Genomic DNA, 19841 nt, shown 5'->3' on the forward strand with positions numbered 1-19841 from the left:
ACAAATCACTCTTAGACATTGTTAAAATTAAGCCATGAAAGATTATATTGCAGAAAGAGGCATATAAAACAGAGGCTAACATTGTTAGCATTATATTTACAAAGAACTTAAAACCTTCAGCAAAGCCTCATTTTAACATTCAACATGATTGTAATCATATCTGTCTATGTACAATTATGGGATCTTTCTGGAGGGTTTCTAACACAGATACTATGATACCATCCAACAGCTTAGGAACAGTTATGACCTTCCAAATATTCCTGAATAGTCTGTATTCAGCCCCTTCCCCCCCCTCTATGCACATACCGTTCTACCAAGTTTTCATAAAACATTGGGAGGGCATGAGCTGGGGTAGCGAAAAAACATGGCTAGTCATTTTCTTGACAACTTGCTTTACATCATGGAGTCCGCTCTCTCCAAAATAACAACTGTTCTCTCTCAGTTTTGGTTTACCCCCATCAGAAGAAGTCTGAGGCTTTCCTCCTCTTGGGAAGCTGCAGCAGGTCATCTGTGATTGAGGCTGGGTCCTGAGATGCAGGGGTCCTGGCCTTGCTTGGTGTTGGAGTACCAGAGGGAGTGGACCCCAGGGGAGTCTTGCAGCCTGCTCCTCTGTGTGAGGGTGAGGGGGTGTAGCTTGCCCTTAGAGCTTTGTCTGTGTATTTGCTGGACGTCCGGTTTACAAGCCTCTGAAGGGCAGGAGTCAGTGCTGGGCTCAGGCCTTTCGGGGTGAGACTGCAAGACAGACATTAGAGTTATTTCCTCTGCAACCAGTGCAAATAACAGCAGAGAAAAAATGGCACATTGAATGGCATCCAAAATAGTGTCTGATAAATGGTTCGAGTGGGACAGACAAATATTGCCTTTTGCCAAATACAATGATAAATGTCAACAGTGGGCTGTGGGGATAAACATACGCATTACTTGTATTAATTGTCCAGAAATGTCTCTACCTTGCAAGGTTCTCTGTGACCTTTCGCAACGCTTCTTGCTTCTTTGCCCGGTTTTTGGCTGCAGCTTCATTGGCCATTTTCAAACCCAACCTCTCTCTTCTTCCTGGTTCTGGAATCTATATGTAAAATAATCTCAAATTGATCTACTGCTCTGAACCAACAATTTAAAAACCAAAACAGCAAATACAGATCAAGAGAAATGTAGACAGTACAAGGGCAGTCATTAGATTGTACCTTAAATGATGGACCATGATTTCTCTCATACGGTGTGTCAGACCCATCCAGGCGGAAGGGGGTGCTCTCTATCTCACCCCAGGTCATCAGAGGAGAGTCAGCCACACCTGCATAGACAACATCAGCTTAGGGGACTCTTCTACAGAGTGCTCACTCAAGGCACAGTGTTGAACCTGTTATCCGTTGTAATATTAATATATATTATACAAGTGTACAGTAATCATGTTGTCCCCCACGAATGATGTAGCACCCTACTATAAAAGGCAAGTGATTGAATGAAGCAAGACGTTCATTCATACACTGTTTACTAAGACACTCTGGTTGTCTTTGTTTTACAGTGCTGTGACCCCGTTGCACTCGGGCTGGGCTTTTCTCTTCTGTGACCAAAGAGAAAAATTATTTGGGTGCCATTAAGCTACTATAGTATATCAACTCCATTGATATAAGATGCCTTTAATTCAAACACAAATTTCACCAATAGGATAAGACAAAATATTTGCAAAGTCAAATGATTTGGTTAAAAAAATGTGACAAGGCTATAAACCTAGGTTACACAACTGTTGGTTTTCGTATTGATATAGGACAAGTGTCAGTATTAAATTATGCTGCATAACAGACTTCACTCACAAAATATTATTCCCAAATTCATTAGGCTATAGGTCTACTACATTAGGCTACACTCCTGCAGCTGCATTCGTAGCCAGACTGAAAAGTTACCGGAACGTAGCCTACTGCATTAGGCTACACTCCTAGTTCTCCACTTTGCACCCTATTATAAGGTTTTTAATGATGAATCGGCTTAGCCTCGAAACGTCTAAACAATCTCTATGGCAAGACACATCTTTCACCACAGTGTCTCCAAAATTGGGCCAGCGTAATTTCTTAATTGTCGCATCTGTATGGAAAGACCCATCATTCACCCAAGTTTCAATACAATTGTCCCAGTGGTGTTGGAGAAAAAGCGTGTGACAAACGGACACAAATCATAGTCCCCTCTCCGATCTCATCGGTAAGGGACAATAATATAAGTGTTTCTAATAGTTATTCTATTGTAGAGTATTTTGAAAGTAATATATACTTGAACATAACCATGCTACGTACCAGGTGCAGGGGAGGGAGCTCCTTCGAAGCCATATCCATTCACTGTTGGGCCCTCTTGGGGGATGAGCTCTTTTCCATCTGGGCCTACTTTACCCTGTTTGAACTGGAGATAAACACTTGGGAAGATCAGCTACATCATTCAGGATTAATCAATTTAATTAGATATCTGGTGGTTTCTTAAATTATAGAAACCCTTGACTAAAAATAAGATGCCACCACCATTATATCCAAACCAATTAATATTGTTTAATTTTTTCTTATCAAATGCAAACAAGCTGTGTGGCTATCACAAAATATGATTTATAGACTAACATGTAGGATCCTATAGCAATGTTTAAAAATATAGGCACACATCTGGAGGGCTTCAGGTTATAGCAGTTTATTTAGACACAGTCCATGTACAATATAAAGCCTTTAGCCACTTTATTATGTCCCACACAGAAGGAGACTTTACCTGTGCATTGAGGGCGGCTGCCTGCTGGATCTGACATTTGTTGAGAGCTTTGCTGAAGGGGTCAGCCACAAAGCGAGTGTTCTTGTGAATCACCTCCCTGGGCTTCTTGAAGAGATCATCGTCTTTGACACCTGATGAACAGATCATAGAGGCGTTTAAACGTATTCTTACAACTTCAAACACCATTCATTTTTAGCCATTACATATGGTGTAGGTGTATAAAAACATCCATCCTCACCCTCTGGATAATACATCAGAGCATTTTTTGCTTTGTATTCCCAAGTCTCCAGTCCAGCCTTAACACATTCAAGGGCCTGCTTCTCCGATGACGGCAGGGCAAGGTTTTTTTCATGACGCTACACAAGAAAACACAGCATCATATAATAACTCCCAACCAAGAGTAAATCAAATATTGTGCTCCAACACAGGACAACGTTACACTCCAGGATCATTACAAACCACAACATTTGAGATGTGACCAAATTGAGAGGCGGTAATGGCAAGTGTACCTGTTTGTATTCAGCTTCTGCATCATACAACCATGAATGCCTTAATTTCTCCTTGTCTTCTGCCAGCTCCATAATCTGCTCAAACGATGCATTGTCCTCACTTGTGTTCTTAGCCAAGAACCGATCCAGACAGGGCAGCTCCTTCTCCTCCTTGTCTCCTTCCTTATTCACTACAAACACAAAGCATCAACAAAAACAGGGTTTGAGTCTAATGGATGTCATTCAGTCCGTTGTCTACTGCAACCTTTATAACAAAATTTAGTTAGGAGGGATTTCTCAGTAACTGAAACAACATGGACTTACCCCCATCTGCCCCTTTCACCCCAGTCTTGTGTTTGCCAAGGACGGAACCGGGTGTTCCTGGATGACCCTCTGGTGTCTCGAAGGTAGCTGGAGTCAGATCTGAATAAACAAGTATTGGCATATTACTCTAACAGGTCTACATTAATCAGAGACAGCCTTGATCACATTGCAGAAACAACAGTTTATACAGCAATTCACATCTTACTCACATGGCGCAGAGCTGCGTGGTGTAGACCTGGCTATAGATGAGCCATATCTAATGGATATTTCCCTCATCTTCTGAAGATCCCCACAATCTTCGGCTTCAAGATATTCCTTCTGTGCTTGCAATTTGGTTACGTCTGGAAAGAAGTCCCTCTGAATGATCTTCTCTAAACTCTATTCAAAAGGTACAACAGGAAGGAGAAAATACATTGTCACAAACACTGTTAATGTTATCTAAAACATCCCACAGTCATAGCTAGATAGTTAAACACCCAATCGTTTGCAGTCCAAATTAAGATTAGCACAGCAAGCTGGCTAGCTCAACTGGCCGGGATCTGACATAACCTTACCTCTATGTAGTCCTCTTCATCGAGAACCTTTCGATTCGTCGTCTTCGTCTCCTCGGGTGGCTGACGAAGAGCAACTGTAGTGACAGGATTTGCTGGGACTAGGGGTCCAGACACAAGCGAATTTCTTCCCCATCCTTCCATTGTACTAGGCGGCTATACAGCTGCTGGCTATACGGCCGTTAGCTAGCTAGCGACGTGATCAGGGGGCCTTGGTTGAAATATCCCTCTACAATTCTACAAACTCCACTTAAACGTATACTATGACTTTGTAATTACTATAGCCTATCGAATTAGAAGTCACTATTGAATATCTCACCGACTTGAGTTCAAACTGGATGTTTTGCTTTGTAGCACAGGACGTACACAGCGAGAGTCGACGGCGTGCGTTGATGTCACCGGAAATCGTTGCCAATGACGTACATAGCATTCGTCACTGATTATTTTCCTTTCCAAAATAAAATGCTACATAATTCATTTTTATGTGTCGTCCACAGTCGTTTAGTTTTCCAGGTCTTGCACACCAAATGCAAGTCTTTTCTGTCGCCTCCACTTTGCTCTTCGGTTTTTAAACCACACCTATAACACATGTGAGATTTTGACATACATTGCCTATAATCAATAGGAGACTTGTTGTGATAGTCTAAAAATGTTTTTCCTTAACCCCTAACATTTCGTGAAAAAATGTTTTCCTTAATCCCTAAAATGTCATTAATTTCCTAAGGCCAGTCATGTAACTTCTATTATGTCTTATTACAATTAGCCCAACTTTAAGCAACTCAGTTAAACGGAAAGGGTGAAAGTAATTGAATACCTCTACTCTTTCCTCGCGTAAATGAGTGCGCTGCGCCAGTTTTTCCCGCGTGTTGACATCTGGATATTGGTTCTGAATGAACAGCTCCTCCAGGGCGCCCAGCTGATCCTCAGTGAATATGGTGCGATGACGCCGGGTGCGCCTCTGGATCTGACTGAAGGACTGCTGCTCTCTGTGAGCATTCCCAGACCTGCATGGGTCCGTGAACATTCTCCGGGACCATGCATACTGGTATGCTAAATTGAAACATATTTTGCATTTAAGGCTTGTAGGCCTGGCTGCATGTCACACAAAATATGTTTATATGTGGGTATTTGGGAAATACAACTATAAACATTGACTGGGTTTACTCAATAATCTTGATAGTTGGTACTACAAACCATTTTAGGTCAGGGTGTATTCTTAGATCATCCTTATAACACCAATGCAACAAGAAAGGTATTGCATCATCATACCAACATAAAACAATACAGTCACACAAAGTAGTTTAAGCTATGTTCTTATTTTCTACTGTTCTTATTTTGTACTACTATTTTGTACTAAATTGTACTACTATTTTGCCAAAGAATAATATGGATCTTACTTTCAGGAAGGTAGTCAGCTGGGAACACCTCCCCACAGTGCGAGCAGTAGCAGCAGCATAAGCAGGTGTGCTGTGGGGCTTCTATGTGGCTTCCAGCACTCTCTGATCTCGCTCCCTCTTCACTTGGTCCAATGGTGTTGTGGGTCGCACCAGCAGCAGACTGCCTGCTCACCTCACTACTATTAGGGAATCTGTTCAGTATGTTGTAAATGGTGAACGGAACCTTTTCTCTCTCCATCCTAATTGACCCATCCATCACCAAAGAATTTCACCTGAAATATAACCTTATGTTTAAAGTGCCAGCCTAGGCATTGGGTTAATTTTAGAATGAAGCATAGGAATTATTTGTTCAAGGGTGCCTCATCATCTCCCTTCTCCTCTGTGCACTACCACAGATCCACTCACTTTTATAAATGAAATTGGAAGAAAAAATAGCAAGAACATAATCCCCTCTATAGACCAGACACATACAAAATGGTTGAAACTTAATTCCCAGCTAATCTGGGCAGTTTTGTGAAGGAGTTAGGGAGGATGGAAGATTCAACTAATCTTGCCTCATTGCTTTCTCAAAAAGAAATCAGATTTCACTGTATTAAATGAGGGGTAGAGAGCTTCTAAGATCCTTATTGTTGTGGTTTTATAGAAAAAGAGATTGCTTGGCATTAGAACCTGGACTTAAAGATGAACCTTTTGGTGTGACCAAGGACCCTTTCGCTTTACTTGGGGATTAGCTTCTGAATTTGTTCTCTTCGGAGCACTTGCAGTTCCTGCCTGGTTGCATTTACCATCAACATGCATACAGTTCTACAGTGTGTTCTACAATGAGAGGGATTCACCTATTCAAAACAAAAACAGATGCGTGGATCACTAGTCATTAAGCAGGAACACACACATGCACACCTGTACACATCCCTTTGCGTATAGCTGATGTTTATACAGGTAGTATACCTTATTCAGACATCAAATATCAGTCAAAATGTACAATTATGGATAGTGAAGGGATCTCTGTTTGTATTCACAGACATGGGTACTGGGCCTTATCTATGAAGTGCAGTCATTCAATCTGACTTTTCTGACAATGTGCACAGCTGAGGTAAAGCTATTACAGGTTGTATTTATTTTCTAACAAATCCTTTGATTTCATATAAGGCAATACACCTTTTTTATCAAAGAATTAATGGATTTTCAAAATCTGCCTTAAGCTCCTCAGATAAGGGCTTTCGAAAACAGATAACAATAAACACCACCTCATCCCTTTCACTGGGGTTTAATAGCCAGCAGATTGTTGACATATAGTTTTTCTAGCGGTTGAGATAGCTATCTCTGGTCTTTGTGTTTTTTCAATAGAAGACATTGTATCACATCCACACTGGTTCAAATAGTGCTAAATTCATTACTGGGGATTAGTATGATAAAAGCACCTTAGTATTGTTGTTGTCAAAGACATATTTGGTGTGTAAAAATATAAAACCCTCTTGCGAAAAACACAAAAAGACATATGTATCCTCTCACTAAAGCACTGGGATTTCTTTGGTGATTTGTGCTATGACTACATTCCTCTTCATCAGTTCTAAGGATTCTTGTGTGTGTGTGTGTGTGTGTCTCTCTCTCTCTCTCTCTCTCTCTCTCTCTCTCTCACACACACACACACACGCACGCACGCACGCACGCACGCACGCACGCACGCACGCACACACACACACACACACACACACACACGTTAATTGGGTGTGTCTACTCTCATTACCCCCACAGTCTTCAAAATATTACTTGAGAACCAACACAAGTTTTGACCAAATGCATGTGCCTTGGACTTGGTGCCAATTGAGTGTGGAATTTGGGTGAGTCTCATACAAGCACTTTTGACATTGCTGCGTGGAATGTGTTCAATTCTTCCTCTCAAGCTGAGGGAAAGAATGATAATTCTGCTATCGCTCTTTGATGTGAAAGAGAAATACTCAGCTGCCCTCAGCTTAGCGTAGGACTCAATTATCTTATATTTCATAGATAACAAGCAAATTCTCCAAATGGTATGTGAAGGGTGGATTTCTGTTACTCTGTGGTAATGGCTCTTTCATTTTAACTTTGGGATATAAGCGTATTTAAATTAACATTTTACAAATATATGTTAGATATATGATAGATAATATCTATCACCTATCAAATCTACCAATCTCCATGGACACTATGCCTAGCCAATGAACTCATGTCTTTGTTGAAAGTGTTTACAGCTCAGTACCCACTCATGCATGCACCCTGCCACTCTAAGATGATGTGAGTGGACAGTATGATTCTACAAATAGCTGGTGGAGTTATATTACAGTCCTTGCTGTTACTCCAGTAGGGGTTGGTCTAGCCCTGCTTACAAAGTGCCGAATCAGTTATGATTGCACAAGAACCTTGAAGACAGGATACATCTACATTACTGCAAGGGAGACCTTGCGAGCTATTTATCCAAGAAGTGTAGTGAACTCATGCATCAAAGAGAAACACCTGTGAATACTCTCAGCTCTCTTATGCAAAGTATATAGTTTAATGGTTTATTTTGTACCCCTGGAACTTCATATCGGGAAATGTCTTTCTGGGAACATATTTTTATGATGATCGTTGCAGTTGCTGTTGGTGCATCAACTATTCAAGGTAAAACCAGACAAAAAGTTGTTACTAACAAAATGTAAAGAAAATACAACAGCCGTGTTATTTGTTCTTGAACTATTTATGTAATTCAAAGTAGATAAGTCATCTATAAATCATCTGACTCAACTGGGTTCTCCACATTTATCTTATCCCTGAAGCATTTGATCTTACATTGTATTATACCATGATACTGCTATAAAACTACGATACCATAAGATTACAACAGGCTATTGTATGATCGTACCAAAACAAACAAGTGACAGAATAGGTGATGTAGTCTAAACATATAGCTTTATGATCATAAGTGTATACTGATTATGGATTATGGCATTATTACTATCAAGATTGTTAACTCAGGCCTTGTCTGTATACATCTCATTAGAATGCATTCCTCTCAATGGGGCCCAATACAGCGGTGAACTGCAGATGACACTTAATGGCCAGAAGTGCCTAAACTGGCTGAATGCAACCAGAGGTCAAAATTCACCAGTTCATCTTGGCATTGAAGCAGGTAATTTTTGTTTGAAGAATTCCCTGTTTTTCTAAATAACTGAACATGAAAACAATTGTATTATAGGATGGCAATAATTCTATTCTTCTAATTTGTCTATGGCCACAAATGCAAGCTACTGATTGAGTGACATATTATGCCATTTGCAGTTTCAACTCCAAACTGCAGCAATCTGTGGTGAATCAATGGAATGTAAAGGGAATGTGCGAACTCCAGAGTTGATCTCACTTCTCTGTACACTGCTTAATGTCAACACAGAAATACGTCATCCTCCTTGAGCTCAGGGTTATTTGGTTTAAGATTTGAGCTGAGAAATAAATACTGTAGTCACACGACTGCCACCTCAATAAGTTATTTTATTAGGAATATTGCTTGTTTGTCAACAAACAGTCACTTTAGCCAAAAAAACATGAAAAAACCTTTTTTCCCTAGGAATTTGGAATCACAGTTATTGCCTAAACCCTGATGACTCAGAACGGCCATGGTGCTATGTCATTTCCCAAGGAGAAACTATAGAGAAACAAGATTGTGTCCGTGACATCTGCCAAGGTATTTTTTTATTTAGCTTGCTACATGCACAAATAAAAAACATAATATATACTGACTCTGAGGGGAATGCAATGATGAGCTATCTAGCTCTTAAAAAGAGGTTTAATAACAGTCATAGTTGTTTTCAACCCAATTATCTGAGGTCAATTTGGTCACCATCAAAATCCTACTTTGAAATGTGTTTGGTTTGAAAGCTATTCATGCACTACCCACACAGGTTCTGCTATCAAATCGCAAAGAAACGGCCTTGGCTTATCCAAAACACACAGGCACATGTTTTCAGAAACAGAGCAAAGAATTCCTCTCTGTGGGTCAACAGTGTTAGACACTTGGCATTTTCACTATGACAACAACAGCACTAAAGAAAAACACATCTACCAAATATTATCTTGACTAACTGAAGAGCAAGAACAAAATGTTTTTTAAAAGTGTATTTTTTGTTATGGTTGTTATTATCTGCTAGACCAACAGACTACGGCAGCAACTGTGCCACATTCGGACCTGGCAGTGTCCTCTGGTGATGCACAGGCTGAGAAGAATGATGACCAGGGACAAAATGAGCCTGTGATACCAGATGTGGGGATTAGTCAGCCGGTCCAGTCCAGGCCCAAGAAGAAGGACTTGGGAGTTCTGGGTAAATCCTGTAAAAAAATAAATAAAAAAAATATCCAATCTGTGCATTAGGAATCACAATTTATTTCATGGACATGGCTATTTTGCTCATGAAATTACCCATACAAGAGTGAGTAGTCTATATCATCATGGTCATGATCAAATAGGTGTGGGAGGTGATAATGTTTTTAGATTGAGAAATTTCCTTTCACTGTGATCTTTGGTATGTTGTATCCATTAATTTCCAGGTTATGTTGTGGCAACCTTCCTTATGACCATCATCTTACTTCTGGGATCAGGTATAACAGTCGGCTACTTCTACAAACGGTCAGTGAGAGGGGAAATACTTCTTATGGTGCATTCAAGACAATTTGGAAACTCAGTAATATGAGTTCGAAAAATAGTAATATGAGTGATTTGAATGGCCCGCCAACTTGTAATTACAAGAGGGAAACTCGGGTATCATCCTCCAGCTTTGAGTTTCAGACTTGTAGTTCTCTGACATCATGTCAACAACCACGACCATAGCTTATACTAAGTGAAGAAATATGTTGAATAGGCCTACACAAATTGAAGCTGTTGAATACACACTATAGTTTGTTTTCTTGAATTAGATACTTTTTGAAGAGTTGCAAACGTGCAAAATTGAAAGTTAAAGCGGTTACACCTGGCCAACGTGAGCCATCACCTGTGAGCGTTCATGTTTGGAGTTTCCGACCCCACTTGAATGCTCCTGACTTGGAGGAGCGAGATCATAGGTGAGAATTCCGAGTTGGTCATGAATGCACCATTAATTCCTCACGTAACAATGGGTAGACACAAGGATGGATGCCAGAGAAAAAAATATATGTGTAAGAGATTCTAAGCAAAGCAACAAAATGGTATCATTGCATGTTATTAGGGTATTGAATATCACTGCATGAATTTAGGGATCTACATCAGTCTAACCATTAACTGTTTGGTTGTTCATCATCTATGCCGTCATAGTTCTTCCCAGCTCATGGAAACAGTTTTACTTCTCTGTTTCAGTGCGCTTCATAAGAGAATCAATCTACTTTTTTCTCATGTGGGCACACACACACACACACACACACACACACACACACACACACACACACACACACACACACACACACACACACACACACACACACTCACACTGCGCATCCTGTTGCATAGGCAGAGAGCAGTAATAACCAGAGTGGACTCCTATCTTGGGTCTTTTGGCTGTGGGTCTATTTTCATATGATAAACTATTAAGCAGTCAAAGTAAACAATAGAAATAGAAAACCTAATCACAGAGTGGTTTCATATTTGGAAACTAATAAAGCAAAGTGAATTTGAAATGCTTAATGCAGTATATGAACTGACTGCTACAACAGGTGCCTGTCCTATGTGTGTTGTTGTTTACCCAGGGGCCAGCAATTCAAGAGGGAGCAGGAGCAGGAGGCACGTGAGCGGGAAATACATCGGATCAACCTACCTCTCTCTGCTTTCTCCAACCCTGCATGTGAGATTATGGATGAAAACACAGCACCATCAGTGAGTGTCCAAAAGACACCTGCTGAAGAGGAGGACTTGGTGAGGGAGGACGAGGACAGGAAAGATTGCCTGGTGGACGAGGCACTTACCCCTGGGGCATGAGAGGAGCAGAAATCAGGATGGAAAGATGTGCTGTGGAACTTTCCTGTCATGTCATGTGATGGCAAATATACATTGTTCTTGTGACTTCTTTTTCTAATAATAATAATAATAATAATAACAATAATAATAATAATAATAATAATAATAATAATAATAATAATAATTGTAATAATAATGGAGGATTGGAGACAAGAGACAGAGAAGGTCTCAAGTCTGATTGATCGGATAAATTGCACAAATTGAGATTTCTGGAGTTGTAGATCCCTAAAGCAGGGTTAAACTTCATGAATGGCAATATGATCAGTGACGAGCCTTAAGATATGTTGAATAAATGTTACTGCAGAAATGACATACAGCCTACTTTGATGATTTTCATCTCCAGATCTGTAGTCCTATCATTATCCACATTTGCTGGGCTGTAGGCTAGAATTCAATACATACTTAGTTGTATCTTCTTCAGCCAACTGACTGAATCTATGAGCGTAATCAGCGCACACCGTCAAACCCATTATGCTATATCAGTTGTTTCAAACCGTTAGCCTATTTGGTACAGTACACGGGATTATAGCGCCCTCTTGTGATGAGAGTATGCAATAAGATAAGTGATATGCCTAATTTTAGCGGAGGGACAGACACGGGAGAAGCGGCAGAGAGCGGCAAAGAGCAAAGAAGCGCAGCTCGCGATACTCTGTACAAAACATCGCGCCACACAGGCGGAAAGGCGGGAGGCTAGCGCTTCCGCCACCGCGACCGCGCGCACAGCACATTCGAGGCAAGATGGACGAAAAGTTGATATTGTCAGTGTTTAATTTCCCAGAGCTTTATAATGTAACGTTACCAAATTATCGGAGTGGTGACAGTAGATCACAGGCTTGGAGGAGAATAAGCGCCCTAACATCCCTTCCACGTGAGTGTTTTTAACAATTTATTCAAGTCACACTGATAATGGATGTTGTAGCAAATAGCTGGCATGGTAACCGCACTGAGGCAAAAGAAAAGAAACCCTTTTGGGTTTTGTTTTGGATTAATAGGTTAGCATCTGCGTAGCCGTTACGGCTGTTTGGCAAGTATTATTTGACTGGTTTACCGTCAAACCGCGTGAATCGCATTGTAGTCAATGGCGGCGCGCGCAGATCACAGCGGTCAACTCGACTCTGTAGTAAGCGTGCGCAGGGTGGGAAAATCCACGCTCTGGCACCGCACGACTAGCCGCGAGCAGCAGCTGCACTGGCGTCTTCCAGACAGGCGTGCAAGTAAATGTCAATAGCATACTTTTAGTTTCCCTACAAAATAAATGCATGGGAAAGTGAGCTATGTATGCTTTAAACATAAATCTTAAAGTGCTATATTATATTATCCATGTTAGATGTTAGGCCAGTTCTATTTCGATATACAAATCCAATTGTTCAATTAGGCTAGAGTTTCTGGTACTTTTAGGATATAATAATATTGTATCACCTGACTTTATGATTGATTCCCCCCCCCCCCCTTTAGCTGAAGAGTGCAAAAGAAGATGGAAGAATCTGAGAGACAGATACTTCAAGGAGGTTCGGCAGGAGAAGAGGAGTAAAGAGGAGCAAGGAGTGCTCACCCCAAGCCGCTGGAAATACAGACAACTTCTGAACTTTCTTGAACCATTTATCAAACCGAGAAATACCAACATGGACCGTGATGACCAGGACAACCCTGATGGTACCACAGACGGGGAGGCCAAACCTGCTGAAACACAGACAGCCCAGGTGAGCATGAAAACCCCCACCACCCAGGCTGGCACTGTGTCCCAGCTAGCCTTCGTGACCCAGCTGTCAGGGTCACAGAACTCACAGTTGGCCCAGCTGGCATTCCTGGCCAAGCTACCTCCAGGTGCACAGATATCTGCCGTGCCTCAGCAATCCTCTGGAAAGAAGAGGAGACAGGTGAAAGAACCAGAGTCGCCTGCATCACCATGCTCTTCTAGCACTCCTGCCAAAGCCCCAACAAAGACTAAGAGACTGGCCAGAGAGGCAGATGATCACATATCAGATTCCAACCGACCGCGGGATGAGGATGAATTGTTTCTCTTGAGCTTCGTCCCCGTCTTGAAGAGGCTTGCTCCACAAAAGAGGTGTGCGACAAAAATCAAAATCCAACAGATTATGTATGACGCAGAGTTCAGTGTGGAGCCATCGGTGTCCCAAGGGGAACAGCCAGAGACATAATTCCCTTCACTTTGGTTTGTTAGGTAGGGGTTGTGCCTCAGTTGATGTTTAAACATTGTTTATTTTTTGTAAAATCTATTTTCTAATGGTCTTCCTCACAATGCCCACAAATAGGCAAGTTATAGCCTATTAATTGTTATGAGAGTATCAAATTGGATAACTTTGAAGTTGTCAATATGCACTCTATATATTTTCGATTATAGTTGACAACCTAATCAAATCTGTTTGGTATTGAACTGCTGAATAATTTCTATGGAAGTTGTTAAATACAAATCTATTAATCCCATTTCCAATTTTGACCATTTTTGTTTGGTAGAAAAGCATTTAAATTGTCATTCAGTGTTCAAAGACTGTTGTAAGGACGTTAACTAACTGTTATCTAGTCTGTTGTAACGATGTTAACTAAGTTAAGGATGTTAACTAAAGCATTTCACATGCAGTGGTTAAAGTGAGATAGGACACAGGGCAAACAAAAATGTCTTTATTCACAGAAATGAATACAGGGTCAATTTCCATCTTGAAAAGTCCGTCGAAGGTGGTCAGATGCTGATGTTTAGATTGAAATCACCCGTTTCCATTACAATAATCTATTCTCAATATTATACAGTATTTATTTTACAATTAAGTAGAGTAAGAGAATCATAAAAGATTTATAAAGTAACACTCAGCATGTTGAAGTTATGGGCAGAACACTGAATCAAAACAAACTGCATCAGTTATGACATGCATACAGTATTATTATGATTTCTGACTTGCTCATTTTGTTTCTGGTTAGTAGAAGAGTACTAAACCCAGGTCACGTTTTGCATTATTATTATTTTTTAATCACATCAACATGTTTTAAAATGCTTTACAATGCAGTAAAATGTGCATACGAATTCTGGAAAACATTTAAATTGAACAATTGTACAATTTGTACAATACACAGATACTGACAGCATCATTATCCGAGGGGCACCTTTTTAATTATGTTACCACTTTCATTGCTCATTCTTCACTGAATCTTTGAAATTGACCAAAAAGAAAAAATCTAAAGAATTACAATAACAGAAATAAACTAGAAGTAACTTGAAGAGGAGCTATCAAGAGGAGATTCTCAATCATCAGAGAAATAGTCTTAATGCTCCCAGGACAGCTATGGACACTGGTATAGTATGTAATTAAATAAAATTGATATCAATACTGATCTTTTGGACGAGATTGAACACATAAAAACAATGCCCCAATGCAATGTTTATATGGCTGTACTTGTACCTCAAAGGCATTTTTCCAGGTATGACATGTCAATAATTTAAATTTAATTTCAGTTAATCAGCCAATTGAAACCTGCTATTATATTCACATTTACCACTTGTCTTTTAGTGTCTGCTTACACAATAGGCCTACCTGGTATAAGCAAACATTATCTTTATTAAAAAAAAACATAACCTAAATACAAATGGGAGGCAAAGCCTCTTAAGATTCCACCATTACGGGCTGGTTTTCCTGACACTGATTAAGACTCATCCTAAACTAAAAAGCTTCCCCAATGGAGATTTTCTATTGAAAGTGTGCTTTAATCCAGGGCTAGCCTTATTCTGTGTCTGGGAAACCACCCTTAGGTGTTCTAAGAAGTTAAACGCTTTAACTGTTTTAGATTTCTGTAGGAGTTATAGTACAGCAAAAATCTTACAGTAGTTTATAATCTCAATTACTGAAATTAAATCCAGGGCTGCCTGAGTGAACATGACAATACTTAGATAGAGAAAGACTAAATCAAGTAGATGAAAGCATAGAAGGTTAAAATCTTCAGATCATGTCTGATAAATCTGCTCGTCATACTTTCTCCATTAGGGCATTGTCCAACTTGAGCCTTTGTCTAGACCGTCCATTCAATTATGCAATTAGTAGCCAAAACATGATCACCAGAGCCACAAACAGAAAGAGGCGAGACAGGAACTGCTCATCCATGTGCTGAGGGGTCCCGGGCGCAGCTAAGAGGGTGAAAGGAGATACAATTATCACAAGATAAATGCTTTTCAAGGAAGTCAACAAATTGATGGTTGTGTTAATGGTGGGAAGAAGAGATATAATATTACCTGGGGGTGGTCTTCCGTCATTGATGTTAAAAGCTGTAGCAAAAATGCCAAATGGAAAGGCACCAATGCCAAAGGACATCTGGAACCCTCCATCTCCAAAGCCGAACCCCTGAAATCCCTGAATTGATTGTGAGATAACCTTTCATTAGCATTGCAGTTCTCAGGTTCATGCTATTTTATTCTTATCCTTAAATTAGCTTTAGTTTAAAAAGGTAAAACGTGTGGTGTATTGAGGGAGAGATGTGATGCAATAGCCAATGCAAAATGTTGTAATTCTCAAGGGGCCAAAGAGAAAGCCTTCTCCTCTTACTCTTAAGAGACAAGAGTTTAATAGGTCCCGCTGGAAAAGGTAAATTTGCAAATTAATTACGCACAGGTTTTCCCTACAGCAACAACACAATTCCATGTAATAGTTTCATCATGAATGGGTAGTGTAATACAGAAGCAAACAATGCAAACCAACAACATTGTTAACACAAGTCAAGGTCTTTCAAAACCTATTTAACAGTGATTAAACAAAACAATGTTTTCGATAAAGCAAATGAGTTGATTCATTAAGCTTTACTGATATACGTGTTACAGTATAATGTCTCAAGATTATACAGCTAAACAGTACTCACACCACGATTTTCTGGCTCTGGCCTCTGTCCTTGTGGTCGAGGAGGGGTTCGTTCTCTAGAAAAAAGATATATATTTTTTTTTTTTGTGAAATTCAGAAGAGGATTGTACTTGAATTGTGTTTCTCTGACAAGTCAGATTTTGTGTTTTGAGTGCATCTCAACCCACCGTGGGTCCTGCTGACCAGTACTCCCTCTGCCATATAGCGGGATGACCTTGTCCCGACTGATGCCCGCCTTGCACACTGGACACACTTGTCTGTTTGGTCTCGTCTCCAACCACTGCATAACCATGGAAACTTTTTTCAGACATCACCAGTTGCATCAATGATGTATCAAGAGAGGCTGTTAAATGTCCCTTTGGCGTTTGTAAGGCAACAGCTGAAACAGATGAAATGGTTTGTAAAAAAGGTATCAATTGACTTACCTGATGCAAGCAGGGCCAACTTGGGTGAGAAGAAAGGTAAAGTAAGGGGTGAAAGTAAACACAAAGACAAAATGCAAGTCAAAACGCATTCAAACATTCATCCTGACATCAAATACAATCAATAGAACACCAAAAGTAGGAATTGCTTCAACACGTTTTTACCCCAAGGGCAACTATTATGCAATACATGACATATTAAAACAACAAGACCTCTCCTGGCCACTGGTGACCAGAACACGTTCTATAATGTTCCATATGTTGTCTTAACATTCACATAGAACTCAATGAAGATGTCCAGGAGCTTGCTTACCAGAAGAGGTGCCCACACAGACTTATCACCGCGTCCTTGGAGGTGTCCAGGCAAATATTACATTCAAAGGTGCTGTCCTGATTGCCACTCTCGCCCGCGGTCGAACTGCTGGAGCCGGGGCTTGGGTTCTCAGTGGCGGTGGAGCCAGAAGCTGGAGGGGCAGCGCTAGCCATGGCTTCCACGACCACGGACCAGGGGGCAAGGCGGGGTGAAGTAGCTAGCTAACCCCCTTGGCTGCAGATAACACGCAAATCAGAAATATGTGGTTAAATTAAAAATAAGAGGAACGAGCTTGACTTACATACTATCAGGTAGTACGGGCAAATGCTCTGAACCACGTTGCTCTAAGTCTGCGTACGTATCAACATCACGTGAATATTGTCCCTCAGCCAGAAAGAGAGAGACTAAGCTAGCTTGCTACCTAGAAACCACAACAGCAGTTGATATAGCATAGCAAGGCAACACAAAACAACGGATACGCATTTAAAATGATGAGTGTACTACCTCCTTCGTTCATCAAACAAATCCTCAGAGCCGTGACAGAGATATCTTTGTATAAAACAACCTATATATGTATCTAAGTTTGAGCAGTTAAATTGCTAACTTGTAATGTGATTACATCACTACTGTATCCGGAAGTTGTGTGATGATTAGGAGTACAGGGATTGGTTGTTTTTGTGATTGGTTAGTGGTCATTGGTTAGAGGCGGGTTCTTTACATTATCAATGGTTCTGTTCATACACATTTAAAAAAAATGATTCTAAGCTTTGAGACAAAGTTTGTTAATTAGTAAGGGTAGTAGGTTTTGACACAAAACGCTTCACCATGAAGCTACTCCAGGAAGTAAATGTTTGCTATTAGCTCCAGTCCAAAACTCCACAATTATTTTAGCTCCTGCCTTAGCCCTAGCTCCAGCCTTACCCCTAACCTTTGCTCTGGGACTACCTGACCTGGGTTGAAACTTAAACTTAACCCAATCCATTATATGCTTCCTATTTGGACTGTTGTCCCCAACCTAACCCTGACCCATACTTTAACCCTAACCATCACTACAAGCACTCAACCCTTGGTGAATCATATATTTTTGATACTATCCCACCGCCCAGAGGATACAATGGAGGGGATGGTCATATGTGCCTGTGTGTTCTGTTCCCCTGCAGTGCAATTTCAAATTCTCACACAGGAGGTCTCCCTTTGCCCAACCAAAGTTGGTGTCTGAAACTCTGGTCACCAGGATTTCCAACTTCAACACAGTGCTACTGTGGCCATAAGATCCACCCCCCAAGGCGTCAGACTGTAACATCGACTGTAAGGGGAAACAGAGCATCATCTGTGGATGACCCAACTGCCTCTCCATCTACTGCCTACAACTCAGTCAGGAATCACCAAAGCGCTGTAGGTATTGTCTTTGTCCCTCATTACCCACATTTTGTCCTGCTACAGTAGCTCACAGTTGCCTCGTTGCCATGCCGTTGAAAAAAGGAGAAAAGAACATTATGCAAACATAATGATAGAGCGGTTGTGGGCTAATGTTGACACCACATTTTGTCTTTGATAATGACCATCTTTTGAGTAGATTTCCCTGTTGTCTTGCTGAGTCGTATTTCCACTTTTCACTGCTCTTAGATGGAGGTGCCATCTTTAACAGGTGATTCAGTAGACCGGTGAACATCACAGGCTTTCACAACCAGCACTGTTGTCCTGAACCTGTCTGTAGGGAGATGTGTAGACTTCTGCACAGAACAGGCCAGGAGAGCTTGATCCTTGGGTATTTTCAATTTAATTGCATTTTTGCCAAACAATGGTATGTCCACTGTATTTCCTTAGCATAGAAATGCTTTGACCATAGCTTTGAATTGATGTTTTATGACAAACTAACATTGATTACTCTGATTTGCTTACTTATTTCAGTTCACATAAAACATCATCTAATGTTATTGGACTAAAGTCTGAACAAGGTCATTACAATCAGTTGAACTTGAGGTGTGACTGTATCCTGTCCCCAAAGGTATTATCCCTGGTGTTCCTGGGGGAACAGTGGTGCCTCTGTGGGTTTCTTTCATCTATATTTCTCCTACTAGAGCAGGAGGATGAAGAGATGTGTCTGTATAGCTGCCCTGGAGCGAAGCTGGAACACTGCGGCAAACCTGACTACTTCATGGTGTACAGTACCAGACACAAGTCATGGTGTAGAGGCAATAGTGCTCATACACTACACATTAATGGCCCCTGCCAGACCATGATACTTTATTTGTATATTCAAACAGAGTGCTACAAATCTATGCTAGATGTGGTGTAAATATAAGCAGTCTCTTTCACAGCAGCTCTGCATCGTCACCTCAGATTAATACTTTTTGTGACACAGTTCACTGACTTTCATTTCCCCCAAAAGCCAACATGTGGTAAAGAAGGCAAGTCCCATGAACATGTAACTGCTGATTGCTAATTTCCTGTTTCTAGTAGTGTTTCCTCATTTCTATAATCTATTATTCATATTTCTATAGTGATATGAGGTGTCAACAGAGATCAGAAAACAGTTTTAAGACAGGGTTACGCTATCAGGGGATGGACAGTACTGTACAGTTCAGGTCCTCTCTGTTCTCTCTAATGTCAATGCCAATATCGTTAATACACCTTTCAATATCTGTACCTATTCAGACAGCCGCTGCATGAACAGGTATTTCCTTCTGTCCTGGCCCAAACAGATGATGGTCCTGGCCAGCTTCCCTGGGGAAGGGAACACCTGGGCACATCATCTG

The 19841-nt window shown here is 40.7% G+C and overlaps 4 protein-coding genes across 4 annotated transcripts; 1 reads left to right on the forward strand and 3 right to left on the reverse strand.

Moving 5' to 3' along the window:
* Positions 1–38: 38 nt before the first annotated feature.
* Positions 39–4480, reverse strand: ess2 (ess-2 splicing factor homolog). Its single transcript, XM_083669756.1, has 10 exons — positions 4106–4480; positions 3761–3929; positions 3552–3650; positions 3249–3418; positions 2978–3095; positions 2740–2870; positions 2286–2388; positions 1185–1291; positions 951–1066; positions 39–732 (listed from the first exon to the last, which is right to left on the reverse strand). The coding sequence occupies exons 1-10, from the start codon at positions 4244–4246 to the stop codon at positions 459–461; spliced, it is 1428 nt and encodes a 475-aa protein (XP_083525882.1). The 5' UTR covers positions 4247–4480; the 3' UTR covers positions 39–458.
* Positions 4481–4603: 123 nt separating this feature from the next.
* Positions 4604–5755, reverse strand: LOC310805170 (uncharacterized protein; the record flags this gene model as incomplete). Its single annotated transcript, XM_083670749.1, has 3 exons — positions 4604–4681; positions 4917–5152; positions 5500–5755. The coding sequence occupies 3 exons, from the start codon at positions 5753–5755 to the stop codon at positions 4604–4606; spliced, it is 570 nt and encodes a 189-aa protein (XP_083526875.1).
* A 6472-nt stretch (positions 5756–12227) lies between these two features.
* On the forward strand, positions 12228–13936 carry LOC310805120 (uncharacterized protein). Its single transcript, XM_083670669.1, has 2 exons — positions 12228–12359; positions 12947–13936. Exons 1-2 carry the CDS (start codon positions 12230–12232, stop codon positions 13648–13650), a joined length of 834 nt encoding a protein of 277 aa, XP_083526795.1. The 5' UTR covers positions 12228–12229; the 3' UTR covers positions 13651–13936.
* Positions 13937–14111: 175 nt separating this feature from the next.
* Positions 14112–17716, reverse strand: rnf185 (ring finger protein 185). The gene is made up of 7 exons (XM_083670670.1): positions 17587–17716; positions 17083–17316; positions 16773–16791; positions 16515–16627; positions 16349–16403; positions 15729–15846; positions 14112–15623 (listed from the first exon to the last, which is right to left on the reverse strand). Exons 2-7 carry the CDS (start codon positions 17253–17255, stop codon positions 15526–15528), a joined length of 576 nt encoding a protein of 191 aa, XP_083526796.1. The 5' UTR covers positions 17256–17316; positions 17587–17716; the 3' UTR covers positions 14112–15525.
* Between the last annotated feature and the right edge of the window lie 2125 nt (positions 17717–19841).

This window comes from Argentina silus (genome assembly GCF_951799395.1).
Source record: "Argentina silus genome assembly, chromosome: 5".
NCBI lineage: Eukaryota > Metazoa > Chordata > Actinopteri > Argentiniformes > Argentinidae > Argentina > Argentina silus.